This window comes from Pipistrellus kuhlii, unplaced genomic scaffold (assembly GCF_014108245.1).
Source record: "Pipistrellus kuhlii isolate mPipKuh1 unplaced genomic scaffold, mPipKuh1.p scaffold_m20_p_24, whole genome shotgun sequence".
In the NCBI taxonomy this organism is placed as follows: domain Eukaryota; kingdom Metazoa; phylum Chordata; class Mammalia; order Chiroptera; family Vespertilionidae; genus Pipistrellus; species Pipistrellus kuhlii.
In genome coordinates, this window is record NW_023425523.1 from 5,218,403 (window position 1) to 5,238,851 (window position 20,449).

The following is a 20,449-nucleotide window of genomic DNA, read 5'->3' on the forward strand; positions in this document are numbered from 1 at the left end:
GCTGTGCAATTTTAGAAAAATCACTTGTTTTTTAAATCTGTATCCTCATCTGTGAAATGGGAGTTCTAACCTATTTCACAGGTTATTATGAAAGTTAAATGTGATTATACATATGGAAGTGTTGTATAAATTTCAAAATTAAATCAGATGTTACTTTATGAAGGTCATTTGAGTCTATCTCTGTACAGTTAACAACTCCTACAAGTTCTATTTATCTTATGGTCATCACCAGTTTAAAGCCTAGTAGCTAAAACTCTTCCCAGGTCTTTCTACTTCCTCCTCTCTGTATATGTGTGTATGTATATTCAGGTACCTGTGAGTACAAGGCTCCTAACTAGTGATGCCTTTGTGCAGATGACTAGCTAGCTCTGCTTTCCTGAACCCTACGTTTTGATATATCTGGCATATCAAATGTTAGATATAAAATGTTAATTATTTTATTTTAAATATATTTTTATTGATTTCAGAGAGGAAGGGAGAGGGAGAGAGAGGTAGAAACATCACTGATGAGACAGAACCATTGATTGACTGCCCCTCCATGCCCCACACTAAGGACAGAGCCTGCAACCCAGACATGTACCCTGGCTGGAAATTGAATCTTCTGGTTCATAGGTTGACGCTCAACCACAGCCATGCCAGCTGGGCTGTTAATTATTTTAAATTAAAATTTCTCTAACTAAAATATATTTTCCTTCATCCCTACCTCTTCCCTTTTGTCTTCTTGCACGTTTCTGGAAGAAGTGATACACCTGTTGAGGCACAGCGACCTATCAACAGTGAAATCCTGGGCCAGAGTTCAGTTTCAGAAAAAGAGCCTGCAAATGGAGCACAGAATCCAGGACCAGAGAGGCAAGAAAAAAATGAGGTAATCCTTACTACCCCAGTGTCCTTTAGAGCGGCAGTCACCAACCGGTGGTCCGGGGGCCACTGGTGGCCCGAAAGGTTGGCAACTGCGGCTTTAGTGTGACTCGCTTGTAAGAAGTAATAGTATTCAGAGTGAAGTAGAAAAAGTACTATTGAAAATACAAATGCATATTTGTACCAAACAGTAGGACCCCAAAATATATGAAGCAAATATATGAAGAGAGAAGTAGACAGTTATGCAATAATATTTGGAGACTTAATACTCTACTTACAATAATGGATTAAACACCTAATCAAACTATCATTAAGGATATAGAAGACTTTAATAACAGTATAAACCATCTAGACCTAACAGACATCTATAAAAAAAAAACAACAATAGCAGAATGCATGTTCTTCTCAAGTATGTGTGCAGTGTTCTTCAGGATAAACCGTATGATAGGACACAAAACAAAGCTCAATAAATTTAAAAAGATTGAAATCATGCAAAGTATCTTCTCTGACCACAATGGAATGAAGCTAGAAATTAATAACAGAAGGAAAATGGGAAAATTCACATATTTGTCAAAATGCAATAACACTATTAACCAGTGGTCAAAGAAGAAATCACAAGGGAAATGAGAGTACCAAAACATACTAGTACAATAGTGCCAATATTGGAATTCAGTAAATATTTAAGTCCTGTGAGTTTGAGTGCTATACAGTTCTTTTAGAGGAGTGAAGTAGGAATGCTTGAGACTGCTAAATTGAACATACATCTATCCCATATGAAACCTAAAGTATTGTTTTTGAAGGAAATTTTATAAGTTTCTCTTTAGAATAACGTATTAAACAATTTTCTTGCTTAAATTAAGTGTGTTGGACAAGATTAATATTGTGTTTATTAAATATTACTCCCTCAGTAACTATTTTTTTCAAGTATTGTAGGTAGATTCTTACTCTTTATCTACATTTATATTCTCTAACCATGTTCCCCTTGTGACCACTATAATTTGTATTTTTATCTTAGATTAGTTAAGGACCCAGGATCTCCATTTGTTTTGGTCAGTCTCTTGCTGTGGAAAAAAGCAGTTTTTCAATGTGCAATATATTTAGTATTTTCTAATTGTTAAATATAGCTAATTGTATATTTTATTCAGCATTACAGAAGTTACTCTTGAGTAGGAACATATTCAATCACAGTCTGTTCAAATATATTTTTCTCAAATTTTTAAGCTTCGAGACTCAACAGAACAATTTCAAGAATATTACAGGCAAAGGTTACGCTATCAACAGCATTTAGAACAGAAGGAGCAACAGCGACAGATATACCAGCAGATGCTGCTTGAAGGAGGTGTCAATCAGGAGGATGGGCCGGACCAGCAGCAGAACCTCACGGAACAATTCCTTAATAGGTTGGTCTTTCAGTCATGTTTTTACACATGAGGAATTATTGAAAAGAAGTGTTTATTTTCCATGTAGGCTTTGCAATGTTAAGGTTTTTTAAGTGTTTTGAGTAATGTGGAGTTACATATCTTCAGACACATCATTCTGAGGACTCATCTAGTTGTGCCCATCCCTTTAAAGTCCTTTCACATCTAAGCAGCCAGAGCCTCAGAGTGTGTAGTTCAGCAGACAGGCCGGAAGCAGACTGCCAGGTGCATCCTGGGTAGCTGAGGACCGAGGGGAGGTTACTTAGCTTAGCTTCTTTTGCTTGTGTTCTCATCTACTTCACAGGTTGCCATGAAGATTATTATTATTTTTATTATTATTATTATTTTAAGTTAAATTATTATCTGTGTACATATTTTAACATTGCCCCCTCCCTCCCATACATACCCTCCCTCCCCAGAATTTTGTGTCCATTGGTTGTACTTATAAGCATGTATACAAGTCCTTCGGTTGATCTCTTATCTTCCCCAGATCTCCCTGCCACGAAGATTAAATGAGTTCACATATGTAAAGTGCTAAGAACAGTACAGTAAGCACTATATGAAGTGTAAGCTGTTGTTTTTATTGTTATTTTGAATGCTTACACATACAGATTCTTAATTCCGTGTTTTCAAATTCTTATAATTTCTGCCAAGAGTATGAACTTATATTATTTTTAATTATAGGAGATATATATATGTAAAACGTGTTTTAAAATTAATAAACCAGAATATGTATATTTAAATGAGCGAGGGTTGTTGGCAGGTTAAATGAGTTAATGTATAGACACTTATTTAGACTAATTCCTGGCAAATAGGAAGTGTGCCATTATTGTTGGCTATCATCAGGATTATGATTAGGCAGTACAGTGGTACCTGCCAGTTCTTTCCTTGGCCCAATAATATTGGAAGTAATCTGCTTGACACTCTGAGGTTTGCGCAAGTCAGTGAGCCTGAAATTGATCCTGTTTTCAAACCTTCACACAAGGAATGTTTATAATGGTAGCCTAGAGTCTAAGTAGGCCTCCAAAGTGCAATTTGAGGATTGTTTTCTTATCACCTCTGATCAAGTCAGTGGCTCTCAGAATTATCCTAATTTGATGAATTGCCACTTCTGGTTCTTGGATGTCCTCTTCATATTCATAAAAATTATGGTTGCAATTTGACTTCCAGACCATTTCATTTTCAGTGAAAGCAGATATTTAGATTGTCTGAAGATGAAGCAGCAAGGTAATCCCAGTTGTGGTGGGGAGTACTTCCTTAGAAAAAACAGTTAAACTATTCAAAATGGCCTTTCCTTTCTTTAAAGACAATTATAAATATAATTAAAATTATTTCTTATAACTTAGATGTAGTATAGAATATATTTATTGTTTAAAGCTATTCTCAATTACTTTAGAGGTCAGAATTTAAAATTACATTAAAAGGTATGTTAAAAAAATTTATAGATAACCAGTTCTATTATAAGTATGATGTTTATCCTAAGTTTTTGTAAATTAGCTTTACATAAATTCTCTGTTGTTCTCTTAACCTTTTCTTAACTATTCTGTTTTCTAACCTTTAATGTAATATTTTCATTCAATTTTTTTCTGGGTCCTTAGTTTTATATATCTGAGCCTGTACTGGGATTTTAAAAATCAGCCAAAGCTTGATAGGATTTTTATTAACAGTACTCTATCATTACTTTATACCTTTTGATATTTTGTTTCTATTAATACTAATAATTGGCACTATGATTTGGCACTTATTATAGGTATATTCTGCTTCTCCCTCATCCTCTCCACTTAAATTTTTATTTTTAAAATCCTCATCCAAGGATATGTTTTTATTGAGTTTTAGAGAGAAAAACCTCAATGTGAGAGAGATTCATCTATCAGCTCCTGTATGTGCCCCTACCAGGAATCAAGCCAGCAACCTTTTGATGTACAGGCCTGTGCTCCAACACACTAAGCCACATGGCCAAGGCCATTCTCTCTACTTTCAGAGACTCAAAAGTGATATGTTAACATTTTCAACTCTTTATACTTAGCACTTCCTAAATTTATTTGACCCAGACTCTTTTTTTTTTTTTTAAATGGGGAGCATTTCATAGGATTGGTTTCATAGAATATTTGGGAAATGCTAAAATTTTTTAACCAATAAATAGTAATGGCTACCATTACTATAATAATATTCAGTTGCTCTTTTAAAGTCTTGTTAAAGCCTTGCACATACACACGCACACACGCACACACACACATACACAATAATGTTAGAAAGTACAATGAATCACCCCTTGTGCATTCCTCTCTTATAGTGAATCTAGGCTGGAGAAAAGGACGCTGGCCAGTTGTGGGTCTAAATCTTAAGAAAGCCTGGCAGCTTCCTTTTTGTGCCCTCACGGGCTCTGAGTCCAGCATAAGGAGTCAGGTTTTCCTAACGCTGAGACTTGTGGTGTGGGAAAACCCTGAGGCTGACTTGTTTTGCTCCCTGGTTTATCTCCCCAGTTCCTGCATCAAAGTCTAGCAAGTAGTCTTTGTAGAATGAATGAATGAATGAATGTGTGACAAATAGGGTTGGCACTTGACTTTGTCCCATCGTGGCCTGATTCTAGTCATTTATTTCCTCGTTGGCCTGAGATTACTAGACAGAGAAAATTAAAATGGCTTGTTGTGTTGTATTGGTGATACATTTTGGAAGTGGCAATATTTTTTATTGACTTCTTTGTGAAACTAAGTTTAAAACTGAAAATTAAACCAAAATTATACCAGAAAAGAAACAGATTTTTGTTTCTGTTTTAATGGTAAAAGATACTTCTAAGAAGTTCATGATACCTATCTTAAAATATATCATGCCTATCTCCTTTAGAGTGGCATGCTGTAAAAAAGTGTGGGTCTTCTTTCAGTGTCTTGGCTATATCTTCAGCAGAAGATGCTAACTTTTTAGTACTAAACTTGCTAGAGATTATTTATTATTTGTGCATGATTTACTTTTCAAACTTTTAATCTTTTATATGTTAATGTTATTTAGTTTATATTTTAATATACTTATGTTTTTTATCTTATAGGTCCATTCAAAAGCTTGGTGAATTAAATATTGGAATGGATAGCCTTGGTAGTGAGGTATCCACACTCAACCAGCAATGTAATGGGAGCAAAGGCAGTGGATCTAATAATTCTTCTATCATCAGTTTTTCCACACCACCCCAGGATTCTAGCCAGAGATCAACACACGATGCTTCCAATATTTACACAAGCACTCCTCGTAATCCGGGATCCACAAATCACATACCTTTTCCGGAGGAACCCTCTTCTTGTGGAAACCAAGTGTAAGTGCTTTACTTTGTAAAATCCAGAAATATTAACTTCTACTAATAGAAGAATAGAAATTCATACTTCTTTTTGAAGCTCATTTACTTACCAAATTTTTTTCTAATCTACCTTCATTTATATATTCTCTTGTATTAACTTGTCTCTTAAGAGACTATATTCCCCTGTTTTATGTAGGAGGCTTTTTTCAAATGTTTGGGAAACCTTGAATATCTGTAAAAAGTGAGGCATTAAAAAGATGCTGTTTGGGAGGAAGATCTACATAGCTGAATGAATCTATCTATTGTTGACCTCACAAAGAAATGATTGAGTGGAAATATTATTTTATGGTGGGACCCTCAATGGTCAGTTTCTGTTAGTCATTCCTCTTGGGCCAGATAATTTTCATAAAGAGCAATTTAAGTTCCTGCCTGGGGTAGAATTTAATCATAGCAACCAGGATTCTGGAACTAAGCAGGGGAGAGGTACTTGACATTTCACAATAAAATTCGTGAACTTTGACTTAGTCTCCTTTCCAGAATGGTTCTCACTCCCTCCTTACAACTATGCTTGCTGTCAGTGAGTCCAGGGCCACTTAATAAATGGGTCCTGTGAGTAACTTCGGGGACAGTGAGGTTCATTTGCAAAAAAAATAAAAAATAAATAAATATTAAAGATCGAATGGACAGATATTTAGTTATGTTTCTGTTTTGATGTTCAGAGTAAACTTTATTTGAATTTCTATTCACACAGCTCATCAGAACATTTGGTCATTAAGCCTCCTCCTGGAGATTCTTCAGGGAATCTGTCAAGATCAAGAGGGGAAGAGGTAATAATTTAGGGAAGGAGGTTTCATTGTTTTTATATAAACTTGCAAAGTTTGCTAAGGAATTCTCAATTCAAAGAATGGACCGGTTAGAAATAATCATTATTGTTAATTCTAGGATTTATCTCAAGGTAGTTGAGCTTCCACTGGATTAAGTAAAAAGGTTGCCTCAGAAAGCATATTTGAGAATATTTATATTAGTGGCCCAATAGTGAGCTGTGCACTACTCTCTGAGAAGTATGGTTAATTTATTCAGAGACTGTTTATATGGCCCTGGGGCTTCTCATCATGCAGTTTTTTGTTTTGGAACCAGACATCCTTCCCTAACCATATACAGCTTCCTTCACTCTGTTTGTTTTCTATAGTTCACATTTTAACCCCATAGAAAAAGTCATGGTGTCAGATGCTAATGGGACAAAAACAGTTAACAAAAATGAATAAAATTGGCTGTTTTTGTGACAAGCACATAGGAATATTTGTCCCTTGCACAAAGATTTATGCTTGCTTAGTGTTTTCAGTCCTTTTGGTTTTCAAGAAAAGCTAGAAATGTAGATTTTTAGGTGAATTCTCTTTTCAAAATGGCAACGAATTTAAAAAGTTTAAAACACACTAGAGAAGAACAAATAAAAGTTATGGCTCTGCCATTTCTGCTAAAAAGCAAATATTAGTAATTATATTACTGTACATAGGCCATTTAACCAGTCATTCCCTTCCCTTTTTGTCTTATCTGCCCATGCTATTCATTGGCAAACAGTCACATTTCTTATATATATGGATTAATAGAAATTATAGCATTTCTAGTCAAATAAGTTCATATGACTAATATAAGAATTCATTCAATTATATAAGACAAACTTGTGACATATCAGACGTACCCTCTATTTTTGCATGAATATATAAAAGTTTGGATAGAGAGTGGCATAGTCTCTTCATTGATATAGTCACTATGGGTTCCAGAGCTTCATGCAAGCAGAGCTGGGCTGATTTACCTTTGTGTGTGCACTTGGTGTTCATTCTTCACAAAGACAGGATCGGGTTGGATTTGTTGACCACATCCAGTCTATGAGTCCCTGTTCCAGGTCCAGCCATCCCTGGTCAGGGTAGCAGGGTGCTGCAAATGCCACTGAGAGCTGCAGAACTGCTCCAACGTGCTTCTTCAGAACAGGCTGACAGTTGGAAATAAAAATGAGGCTCAAATAAAATGCTCTGATTAAAATCACTTTTATAATTTTAAGGGTTTTTTACAATTTCAGTTTGAAATATTAATGTATTCATTGCTGGAGATAATGGCAAACTTCTTTTGTTTTGCTTTTTTACCCTAAGTGCATTTAAGAATAGTCCTTTATATCCTGCTTTTAAAAACATAAATAATGTTCTGTTATTTTTGGAAGGCAGCTATGCTCACCACTATACCACCAACGCCTTATAATGTTCTGTTATTTTTGTAAGAACTATATATGTGTGCTATATTTTTTTCTTGACAGTTAAATGCAACTTAATATGGGAATGGTTATTGTTATATTTTATCATAGTAAGTGAAGAAAAACTTGAATTTCTGTAAGAGACCTGAGCTTAGTATAGCAATGAGTAGCAAAAAATGGAAAAATTGGGGTTAATTGGACTTGTCATTTAAAAGAATATATGATTGTAGATAGTGAACTATATAGTTCAAATGAATTGAAACTGGGATAAAGACGAATTCTTTCAAACTCATTTTTTTTTCATAGGATGACTTTCCTATTCATTCTTTCCATAGGATGACAAATCAAAAAAGCAGTTTGTTTGCATTAATACCCTGGAGGACACACAGGCTGTTAGAGCAGTGGCTTTCCATCCAGGTGGTGGTCTGTATGCTGTAGGTTCAAATTCAAAAACTCTGAGAGTGTGCGCCTATCCGGAGGCCATTGACCCAAGGTAAGGATAGACGGCTGGCTGTACTGCCGTTCTTTGTTTCAGTTTTTAATTTAATAGCTATCTTGGTCTCTTTTACAGAATTGTCATTCGGTAGTGTTTAATTTTTATTTCCTTTCGTTAAGTTTTAATTTTTATTTCTTAAAAAATACACTTTTATTGATTTCAAAGAGGAAGGGAAAGGGAGAAAGATAGAAACATCAACAATGAGAGAGAATCATTGGTCAGCTGTCTTCTGCATGTCCTCTGCTGGAGTTTGATTCTGCAACCCAGGCATGTGCCCTTGACTGAAATCCAGCCCAGGATCCTTCAGTCTGCAGGTCAACACTCTATCTACTCACTGTTTTCTATGTGGTCTGAAATAAGAGTTTAGATTATAATAGTATAATAATGGTTTGTAATTTTACTTTCGAATTTTAAATATGTTTTAACTTTATTTCTTCTAAGACTTTGAAAATTGTTATTAACATGTTGTCAGATACTTTTTGTGCTCCCTCCCTCAAGAACAACAGTAATATAGAACTTCATGCTCATTAATTCTAGCAACAGAACTTGAAATATCTTTCTTAATTTTTTTCTTTTTCTTTTTTTTTAGTGCACATGACATCCCTAAGCAGCCAGTGGTACGTTTTAAAAGGAATAAACATCATAAAGGATCCATTTACTGTGTGGCCTGGAGTCCTTGTGGACAGTTATTAGCAACAGGATCAAACGACAAATACGTCAAAGTACTGCCCTTCAATGCAGAGACTTGTAATGCAACAGGTAGGGCCCGAGTATGGGAGCAGTAGCTCTCCGGTGTGTTTTTATCTTTTGCCCATGTCGTAGCTCTCCTATATCACTCTGCTGTCTCTAGTAAAATCTAAGAAGATAGCCTTAAGGATTTTTTTACATTCTAATTGCTTGGCTGTATTTATCTGGCATTATTATTATTTTAATAAGTTCTTACAGGTGGCCAGGTGGTATCTAATCCTAGAAAATTATTGTTATTAGAAAAGTAACTTTTAAATAAATACAGTATTGTATATTTTTTAGAGAGTATCTGTCTTCTCTTTCATTTTCTTTGGAATAAAAATCAAGAAGGTAACTCTCCATATAGCTGTTTTATTTAATAAAAGTATTTTTTTAAATATATATATATATTTTATTTCAGAGAGGAAGGGAGAGGGAGAGAGAGAGATAGAAACATCAATGATGAGAGAGAATCATTGGTTGGCTGCCTCCAGCACCAGGGATTGAGCCAGCAACCCAGGCATGTGCCTTGAACGGAAAATTTAACCTGTAGCCTTTTGGTGCACAGGACACAACCAACCCACTAAGCCACTCTGGCCAGGGCTGAACCAGTATTTGGATTTCTTGAAGTTCTTTGCTCAGTAAAGTGAAATTGGTTACAATATCAACCCTTAAGTGCAAATATAAACCATTCCATTCTGCTGTTATTCTTGGTCAGTCTTGAGGCAGTTTTGTAATCTCAAATTGTCACAGTAAGTTGAGCAGCATCTTTTTGTTTTAATTCTTACTGCTGTTTCAGGACCAGATCTGGAATTTAGTATGCATGATGGGACGATTAGAGATTTGGCATTTATGGAAGGCCCGGAAAGTGGCGGAGCTATTTTGATAAGTGCTGGAGCAGGGGATTGTAACATCTACACAACCGATTGTCAAAGAGGACAGGGCCTGCATGCTCTGAGTGGACATACCGGTATGTGCTATCAGTCTCAACTCATCTTTTCCCACTTCTTTCATTTCATTAATGGGGTATATTTCATCAGAGCAGATTTCTCCAAGACAGAACATTTTCTTTCAAAAAGTTAAATTGTGAACACAGTTATGATAGCTAATTGTTCCCTGTGTGTTAAATTCTTTACTTATAGCTTAGTTCCTTCATTTAACCCTCACACCAATCTTATGAGGCAGGAAGTTTTATCTCTGCCTTAAACATGAAAAGGCAAATAACTTGCCCAATCTTACAGCTGAATGTGCAGAACTGAAATATGACCCCAGGTCTGTCACTTCCAAAGCTGGTGATCTAACCCCACAGTCCTGTGCTTCCTCTGGAAAATTTGCCATAATTTCAAATACAATTTTTTTTTTTTAAGAGAAAGGGAAGAAGGGAGAGAGAAAAAAACACTAAACACTGACTTGTTCCACTTAGGCAATCATTGGTTGATCCTGCATGTGCCCTGCCCAAGGACTGAACCCTCAGCCTTGGTGCAGCAGGACAATGCTGTCACCAATGAGCGAGCTACCTGGCCAGGGTTCCAAAATAAATTATTTTTTTAGTACTGATTATGATATCCTAAAGTACTGAATAACCAAAAAGGATTAAGATTTATTAATATGGTTTTGATGTGCATTTTACAGAGTTTTAATAGATATAGCCAATATATATGGAAAATCTCTACCACATTGTATATTTGATTAAGCAGACCATCATGTGCCCAGTAATAAGGAGTACTTAGCTCTGAATGTGTTATATATAGCAAAGTGCTGTTCCACAGTATAACTGAGTATATGATCTTTTCTAGGACATATTTTAGCACTTTATACTTGGAGTGGCTGGATGATTGCATCTGGTTCCCAAGATAAGACTGTTAGATTCTGGGATCTTCGAGTACCAAGCTGTGTTCGTGTTGTTGGTACGACATTACATGGAACTGGTAGGTTTTCCTGGAATTTATATGAATTTCTATGAGAGAGAAACTACAAATTGCACTGTGTACTTTCTCTCTGCAATATATATGTTAAAAAAGGAATAGAAACAAATGATGACTTTTAAAAAATATCTCCTGATTTCTATGTGGTCTGAAATAAAGAGTTTAGATTAGTATAATAATGGTTTATAATTTTACTTTAGGACTTTAAGTATGCTTTATTTCTTCTAAGGCTTTGAAAGCTGTTATTCGCATGTGGTCAGATACTTTTTTGCTCCCTCCCTCAAGAGCAATGGATAAACCACCATCCCTCAACTTCACTCTGCAAGAGCTGCCTTCCTCTGCTCTGCACTTGCCCTTGTGCCCTCCAGCCTGGTCCACAGAGCAGCCCCAGCACATCACACCTTCCTCACAGCAATCACACCTTCCTCACAGCACATCACAGCTCCTCATTGCCCTTAGCTCACCGTGCCTGTGAGACCCTACGTGGCTGGCATCATGGGCCCTTCGAGTGTGAGCTCCCATCACTTGCACCTTTCCTTCCAGTGCCTGGACCGGGCCACTCCTCCTTCCTGAGTGAACCCACCCGCTGTTTCCTTGGCCTGACATGTTCTTCCACGTGTCTTCTCACCGCCGGTCCTTCTCCTCTGTACTCTTAGCTTCAGTGGCACCTTGCCAGAGAGGCCTTCTTGGGACTTCATCATTCTTTTCTCTCACTGAACTCCATGGATTCCCTTCACAGCTCTTACCGCTATTTAAAATTATGTATTTGTTTATTGCTAGTCTCCGCCAATAGATTTTAAGTCTCACAATGACAACAGTTATATCTGTTGTAGTTCCCTGAGTAGATTTAGCACCTGTCCTAGTACATGGTCCAGGAGAGTCGTGATCTAATTACTCTGTTGAATAAATAAACCCGGATTTCTTTCTTTCTTTTTTTTAAATATATTTTATTGATTTTGTACAGAGAGGAAGGGAGAGAGATATGGAGCCAGAAACATCGATGAGAGAGAGTCATCGATCAGCTGCCTCTTGCACACCCCCTACTGGGGATATGCCCGCAACCAAGGTACATGCCCTTGACTGGAATCGAACCCGGGTCCCTTCAGTCCCCAAGCCGACGCTCTATCCATTGAGCCAAACTGGTTTCGGCTAAACCCAGATTTCTTTTGGCAGCGTGAACTTTGCATAAAAACTGAACTCCTGTGTTTCCCCTGCAAATCAGCTCTTTCCCCCATTTTTCCTGTTTTTGGTGGACATCGTTTCCCTTATTTCCTCATGCAGCTAGATTTGAACTCCAGGACTCACTTTCACTCCTCCTCCCCCTTCCCCATCCAAGCAGTTAATTGCCAAGTCTTTGGATTCTTTATTCATATATTTTCTGAAGTCTGTCTTTCCTCATGCAGGCCCTTATTCATTTATTACTCTTATTTATCTGTCTTCCACTGCCCTCGCTTCTGCAGTCTGTCTGTTTTAATCTAATGCACATTCACACAGGCTACTCTCCCCAAAGGCCTGCTTCCTCTTCCTTAAAAAGCTGCAGTGATGACTCACTGTGCCCAGGGACAGTTCGCACCCTGCACTGCGACATTCTCTCAACGCTCAGCTGTCTGTCCTAACCTGTCTGTGATGGCTTAGCTCCAAGCTCCTCTTATGTTAACTTGTTAAGCCAAGTCACTCAGGCCAAAGAAAGCTTCCTACCCTTAAACGTGTCTATGCTTTCTCTGTAAAGCTTTTCTTATTAATTCTTCATGACCATAGTAGCTCTCTTCACTTCTCTATCAAAATTTCAAACAATTACCCTATACGGATTAGCTACTAGAGCATCAGCCTGAAGACTGAAAGGTCCCGGGTTTGATTCTGGTCAAGGGCACATATCTTGGTTGTGGAAGGCAACCAATTAATGTGTCTCTCTCACATTGATTTTTCTTTCTCTCTCTCTCTCACCCTCCCTTCCACTTTGTCTAAAAATCAATGGAAAAATATCCTTGGTTGAGGATTAACAAAAAAAAACACCGAAATTTCAAGCAATGGATATTTTTTATTGCATGTGTATAATACATTTAAACACACATTTTTTTCTCTCTCTCCTTCTCTCCCTTTCCCTCTCCTTCTCTCTCTCTCTCCTCTCCTTCTCTCCCTTTCTCCTTCTCTCCTTCTCTCCCTCTCTCATTCCCTCCCTCTCCCTGCCTCTCTTTCTTCAAGATCTAACTTATATGCCTTTTTGGGTGAAGCCTTCCCAGGCCACTTTGGTCAAGAACATTGTTCTTCAACCTTGTTGTCATTATTTCCCCTGTGAAGGAGAAAAACTAAATCAATACTTTCCTAACAAGAGAAACGAAACACTAAGGAGTGAGATTCTGTTGGGCGGGCTGAGCTTTGAAGGCCATGAGCCATAGCTGATGTTGGTGCTTTTCATCCCTGCCAGTCATTTTCACCCCCTTGGGAGCATCACTGCCCTATCGGAGAGGCCTGGTCTAGAGAGAGGGCTCCCGCCTGTTGGCAGTCAGTCCTGTGTTGTTAGAGACATTTTCTGCACTGTGTCCTAAGACACATTTTATTATTTAATTTCTTGTTCTCCCAACTGGACTGTAAGCTGGCCCGGGACTATTTCTGGCCACTTACCCAGCGTTAGGGACAAGCGCATCTATCGTACTGTAGGCACTGCTGTCCCAGGGTTTCTCCCGGATGACAAAAGGGTGGACTGTCTCATTTCTCACAGAATCGGCTTCATACCTTGCCCCTAGAAAGGATGCAGTTATTATTGGCTGACTGTTAGTTTGTATTTCTCCAAAACCGAGCAGTGTGGCAAGCTGTATTACACTTGTAGTGTGTGGCTCAGCAACATAATTTGTTGTTGCAGTTTAGCTCTATTGATTTTCCCACATTGAACCTTCCGTTCCTCCCACCATGCAGGCAGTGCAGTGGCATCTGTAGCTGTAGATCCCAGCGGCCGTCTCTTAGCCACAGGCCAGGAAGATTCTAGCTGCATGTTGTACGACATCAGAGGAGGAAGGATGGTGCAGAGTTATCACCCTCATTCCAGTGACGTGCGCTCTGTCCGATTCTCTCCCGGAGCTCACTACTTGCTAACGGGATCCTACGATATGAAGATCAAGGTGACAGACCTACAAGGTGATGCAGATGAGTCTTTTCCTTTCTGTAGTCTCTTCTGTTCTATTTGGGATCTGTCTTTTTTGTTAATGTGGTGGGATTGACCCAAAAACATTTTCAGATTTTAGTTTTATAGTACTTAGCAAATTACTGGTATTGTATGGAGATGAATTATAGCAAATTATTAAATTTATGTACTCTTTGTTTCTATTTTTAAAAACTTAGTGTGTAATCTGTGTAATTATGTCTTCAGAAAATAGTTTTATTGCTAAACTATATTTTAAGGAAATCTGTGTACCAACTAGGGACAGAGAGGTGAGTAAGACATGTGACTTCCTTTTGATGGAGCTCACATTTTGGACATCAGTAAAAAGTAACTCAAATGATGTGATTTTGAGTACTGTTTAAGTGCTATTAAAAATTAGCCAGGGAGAAGAGAGACTGGGTGCTAGGGAATGCTAGTTTTGGTAGGATAGAGTGGGTCTCCCCGGGGAAGTGCCATTTGTGTAGAGACCTGAATGATGAGAAGGAATAAGCCATGCCAGGACCTGGGGGAAGACCACAGCGAGTGCACAGTCTGTGGAGGCAGGGACGGATTGGGCATGTTCGTGACACTGCAAGAAGCCAGTGTGGCTGGGGAACCGAGGGAGAGAGAGGGGAAGACATAAGGTGGGTTTTATAGGCATTAAGAAAACATAATGGAGTCCTGTGGAAGACTTAAAACAGGGAGTCATACGATCTAAATTACATTTTAAAAAGACAATATTGAGTCCTGTAGGGAGAAGGATTATAAGTATAAATGTCAGTGAGGAGCCTGTTGGAACCATTTAGGTGAAATATAATGGTGAGTGGTAGAGGCGGAGGTGGCAAGAAGTGACAATTTGGGATACACTTTTAATTTGTTTGGATTAAGTTTGAAAGTGAGGGGAAAGGAATCAGTGCTAATCCCTAGGTTTTTGGCATGGTGTCATTAATTGACGTGGGGTCAAGACAGGTGGGGCAGGAACAGGTTTAGGCAAGAAAATAGTTTGCTTTAAACAGGTTAAGTTTAAGATGTCAGGCAACCGAGTGAGATGTCGAATAGCTACTTGGATACTAGTCTGGAGCTCAGGTGAGAAGTCAAGGTTGGAGATGAAATATATGTGACTCGTATTAATGGTCATGGTGCCATGATACTAGATGAGATTTTCTAGGACGTGAGGGATAAAGGGAACAAGAAATCTGAAGGCTGACACCTGAGATTTACCAAACTTTAAATGAGGAAGAGAAGGGAAGCGCACAGAGGAGACCAAGAGGTGGTGGCACCGAGGTCAGGAGGAAGTGGCCTTGAGTTTCCAGGAGGCAGTGGCAGCTGTGTGTATGTTACCAAATACTAACAATTACATAGCCAGTAATCTAGCTCTGTTTAAATTTTTCAATATATTGTATTCATGTAGTTTAGGATTTTTATACAGTAATGTCCTAAAGGAACAGGAAGTCTGTGAAATCTAAACATAGACTTCCTTTGTATTGTCAGTCAACATCTCTTTTCTTTTTTAATTTAGGAGACCTCACGAAACAGCTTCCCATCATGGTGGTGGGGGAGCACAAGGATAAAGTGATTCAGTGCAGGTGGCACACCCAGGACCTGTCCTTCCTGTCGTCGTCTGCAGACAGAACTGTCACCCTCTGGACTTACCGCGGATAGAGCACACCCAGTGTCGTCTGGGCCGTGACAGCGCGGGGACTGAAGACTACTGATTGTGACAATTCCAGATTGAAGAACACGGGCTGACCAGGAAGGTGGCTTGGCATGAGGAGGCCCTTTGACCATGTACCCCTTTGGCAGGAGTGTGGGCGTGTGTTCTGCAGTGCTTTCGGTCTGCCACGTGAGCTCGTGCTGCTGTGACCTGCTGTGTGTCGTCTTGTTGCCAAAGTCTGCGGAAGAGCTGTGTTGTCAGTGTGCGCTCCAGTCAAGGTGGACGGTGTGTTTACGGTTTAGTATTAAAGCATTCCTTGGTCTTTGCCGAAATAACAGTTTTATATACACATGAGATGGAAGTGTACTTTTAAGCATATTATTACATGTAATGCAACCAAGTCCTACACAGATTAAACATAGGTGTTCAGAAGTTGTTTTGTTTTTCTCACGACCCCATGATATTGTATCACTTGCCAGCTAGAGGTCAGCATTTTATGTCTCTTGAAAGTGACATGGTTGTTTTCACTGAAGACCATTCTTGAGTTTAAAGATGGAGGGAAACTGCTTCTTAGATCATTATGTGGTATAGGCCTTTTCTTTTTTCTTAATCCAGGGATATAATTACTATTTTGTCACGTTACTTTGTTTCATGCTTAAAAGGTAAACGTGTTTGCTTCAGAAACTTGTTCATTTCAACTTTTTGAATGCAACAAGATACCTCCCTTCCAATCTGTACTGTGGGGCAGAGCAGCGGCAGGTGTGACACTACCCTTGATGGTGCAGTCAATTTACTGGCCAGCATTTTCCTCTAAGAATGAAAACTTTGCCATAGACTATAGCATGGCTTGAAATGCTATGTCTGCATGATAACCTGAAGATGGGAATTTTAAACTTTGCACTCCAAAAGCTTATTTGGGTTTCTTCTTGCACTGTTTTGTGTAATGCAGAATAATGATTTTATTTCTACGGCAACGTAGATCCTAACACTTACGTATCTTTATTTTCATATTGTACAGTAATTTTACTTTAAATTATTAAATAGGCTATTTTATTTATTTTAAATGCAGTTGAGTTGGTTCTAATTATTGAACTGTCTGTGCACTGTATGTAGCAAGCATTTTTAAACTATTGTATACAAGTGAGAAGGGTATTAGAAGTGTAACTGTGCTATTATTTCAATAAAGACCTCTTGACACCTAAAACTATTCTGTTTCTCAGTGTCTGTGGCTTTCAATTTAGAGGGTTATTTTCTCCAGTTTACTTGGAGGTAGTGTGTTCCAGTGATGAGCAATCCATTTCTTAAGTTTCTAAAGTTGTTTCACTAATTTACTTTTTAACCCTTCACAACTGCATAACTTTTGTGTATTCTACTTCTTTAATTCAAGATTTAGAGAACTTCCTATCATGAATATATTCTGAAAGTTGGTAATACAAACCTGGCAAAATGTATAAATTTTAAGTTAGACTACAAATGAAGTGAGTGCTCTTAGAAAGAAATGAAATCTAATTAGCTTGTACTCAATTTTGCTATCTCTTAGGCATGTAGAAGGGAACTCCACTAAAAATAGGCTACAGTCTCTAGTTTCATGCTTATTTTTTTTAAAATATGTATTTTATTGATTTTTTACAGAGAGTTAGGGAGAGAGAGATAGAGAGCTAGAAACGTTGATGAGAGAGAATCACCGACCAGCTGCCTCTTGCACAACCAATGTACACGCCCTTGACCGGAATCGAACCTGGGACCTTTCAGTCCGCAGACTGACGCTCTACTGCTGAGCCAAAACGGTTTTGGCTCATGCTTAATTTTACACATTTTAGATATAGAGGTCATTAATGTTACATTTAAAACTAGGAAAAATAACAGGGTTTTAAGCAGTTGTGTGTGTGTTTTTTTTAATATAGACAACTTTATGGTAAAAATGTTCATAAAATTTTGGATCCCACATTCATCATTATCAAGGAGTAGGCTTTAAGATCCTTCTATATGTGGAATATGGAACTTGTTTTGCAGTGTATTAGATAATCACTAGAAGTTGTCTTACTGCAATAAATATTTGGTTACATATGTCCTTCCCATGCCTCCACACTGTCTTCTGCATGGAGGTGAACAGATTTCGTTCATGTGAAAGAAAGAGAAAATAAGAGAACTTGAAGTATCTACATTCTCTGGCCCCTTCTCAGTGAGGAGTGCAGAAATTAACTCCTTGGTAAAAGCTTCAGAGGTCTGATTCAAATTTTACATTTTGAATGTTTATTTTTTTAATTGTAATAAACTAAAGATACAATCAACAGAGTAAAAAGGCAACCCATGAAATTGGAGAAAATATTTGCAAATCATATATCTGATAAAGGGTTAATATTCAGAATAAAGAATACCTATACCTCAATATCAATCCCCTTCCCCCAAATAACCTGGTAAAAAAAATGGCCAAAGGGCCCAGTTGGGGTGGCTCAGTGGATGAGCGTTGACCCATGAACCAAGAGGTCTCCAGTTCCATTCTTGGTCAAGGTACATGCTTGGGTTGCAGGCTCTATCCCCTGTAGTGTGACAGGGGAGGGTGCAGGAGATGGTGGATCTGACCGATGGTGGATTCTCTCTCACAGATGTTTCTATCTATCTCCCCGCCCTCTTTTAAATTTATTTTTTCTTCCCTTCTCAAATTAATAAGAACACTTAGAAAAGAATGTTCTTAAAAAAGATGGACAAAGGACTTGAATAGACATTTCTCTAAAGAAGACAAACAAATGGCTAATAATAAGCTCATGAAAGGAGGCCTAACACCACTGATCACTAGGGAAATGCAAATGAAACCATGAGATGCCACCTCCCATCCATTAGGACGGCCACTATAAAAAAGTGTTGGCAGGGATGTGGGGCAATTGGAACTCCTGTGCACTCTTGATGAGAATGTAAAGTGGTGCAGCCTCTGTGGAAAACAGTATGGTGGTTTCTCAAAAAATTAAAAATAGAACTATATATGATCCAGCATCCCCACTTCTGGGTATATACCAAAAAGAATTGAAAGCAGGGGCTTGAAGAGATATTTGTACACTCATGTTCATAGCAGCGCTACTCAAAATAGCCAAAAGGGGCAGGCAACCCAAGAGTACATAAACAGATAAATGGATTAATAAACTTTGGTATACAACACAATGGAATATTCAGCCATAAAAACAGAAGATTTTGACATGTTACAACATGGATGATCCTTGAGAATATTATGCTACGTGAAATAAGCCAGTCACAAAAAAGACACTATTGCTTCCACTTAGCTGACGTTCCTACGATAGTCAAATTCATAGAATTACAAGGTGGAATGGGGGTGTGGGGGGGAAGTGATGAGATGTATAATGGGCCCAGAATTTCAGTTTTGCAGGATGAAAAAGTGAAGGAGATGGGATGGTTGTACAACAATGTGAATTATTTTATAACAACGAACTATACACTGAAAAAGCGGCTAAGATGGTAAATTTTGTCAGGTGTATTTTAATTCTAAGCAACACCTTCGGTGATGTACTACTACATTATATACCAAAATTTAAGACCGTTTAAAATTTTCTGCCAATAACTTGTGCACCTCTCTCACTAATAGTGTGTAAAGCATATCCTTTTTTTTTTTGCAGAGTTCCCTGAGATTGCAAGGCCAGCAGTTAAAGGCAAAAACAAAACAATCCCTTTCATTCATCACAGTCCATTTAAAATATTATCCAACTTCCTATACCAACTTTAGGGATAAATCCCCCAGGACTTAAACCTAATCAAATCTGGCAAAATAAATGTCACTCAGTGGTAGAAAGAGCCATTAGTATGCTTAAGATCACTTTAAAAACAAAAAAGGAGGAGACAGATATTATGTGTCACCTCAAGAGAGGCTCAGTCATACTTTTTGAAATATGGTAGCACTCATACTTGGGTAAAAACTGCTGTCTGACTTCTACCTTCGATTGCTTGCTTGAACAATAGGGTAGTTACAGGAGATTGACTCCCACTGACTCAGTAGCTTCAGGGGTAGAAACTGTAGATAACCTTTAGTTCTGCTTTTGTATTATGGGCAAGATAAGGGCCACATCTAATGTCAAGCAGATGTGACTGGGAACCAACCCTGCAGGCCGTCCCCAGTCTTTAGAATTTAGTCCTGAGGGGCCAATCAGGGTTAGCCGAGGCAGTGACATCACCGACCTGAATAAAACTCCTGGACTGGGTGATATTCGCTCTCTTCCGCCATGCTGCCAGCATGAGTGGGATAGCCTATGCTAGCATAGAGATGGCTCTTTTGTTTATTGCATCGGACTCGGCTCCCTGGTGGTCCTTGGGGATCATGACTGGAATCCCCAGCCAGGACCATGAGGGACCCCCATTCCGAAGAGCCTGACTGGCCGCGGTAGGTGTGTGTTTGTCTGTGTTTTTGTGTGAGCGCTCTGGAGGGACTGCCCCTCCATCGGGGCTCTCACCTGGGTGTTTACCGGCTGCTGCGTCAGCCATGGTTTGAGTCCAGATTCGAATCTGTAATAAATTCTAGCATGCTTAATCAAATTGGCTCCGGTGGTCCATCTCTTGGGGACTCGCTTCGTAACATTTGGAGGCCCCAGCGAGATCCCACCAGGGGGCGCTTCTCAGTAAGCCCCTCTAAGAAATTTAAGAAATTTCACGTCCTCTGGAACATCGGACCACGCCCGGATCCGCCTGCTAGGTGCCGGTAAGT

At 38.5% G+C, this 20,449-nt stretch overlaps 1 protein-coding gene across 13 annotated transcripts in view; it reads left to right on the forward strand.

Moving 5' to 3' along the window:
* Window positions 1–16,951, forward strand: part of WDR47 (WD repeat domain 47) — a 31,922-nt gene extending 14,971 nt beyond the window's left edge. For 2 of the 13 annotated variants that reach the window (XM_045586943.1, XM_036452605.2), the window contains exons 6-15: window positions 739–865; window positions 2,080–2,258; window positions 5,320–5,580; window positions 6,314–6,389; window positions 8,143–8,300; window positions 8,893–9,062; window positions 9,829–9,999; window positions 10,826–10,957; window positions 13,868–14,086; window positions 15,610–16,951. In XM_045586943.1, the coding sequence (XP_045442899.1) occupies window positions 739–865; window positions 2,080–2,258; window positions 5,320–5,580; window positions 6,314–6,389; window positions 8,143–8,300; window positions 8,893–9,062; window positions 9,829–9,999; window positions 10,826–10,957; window positions 13,868–14,086; window positions 15,610–15,752 (1,636 nt within the window). In that variant the 3' untranslated portion in view covers window positions 15,753–16,951. Of the gene's footprint in view, window positions 1–738; window positions 866–2,079; window positions 2,259–5,319; window positions 5,581–6,313; window positions 6,390–8,142; window positions 8,301–8,892; window positions 9,063–9,822; window positions 10,000–10,825; window positions 10,958–11,214; window positions 11,866–13,867; window positions 14,087–15,609 lie in introns of those variants that run through there. The other 11 variants (XM_045586939.1, XM_045586946.1, XM_036452601.2 and 8 more) reach the window with 9 other exon arrangements.
* Window positions 16,952–20,449: the final 3,498 nt, after the last annotated feature.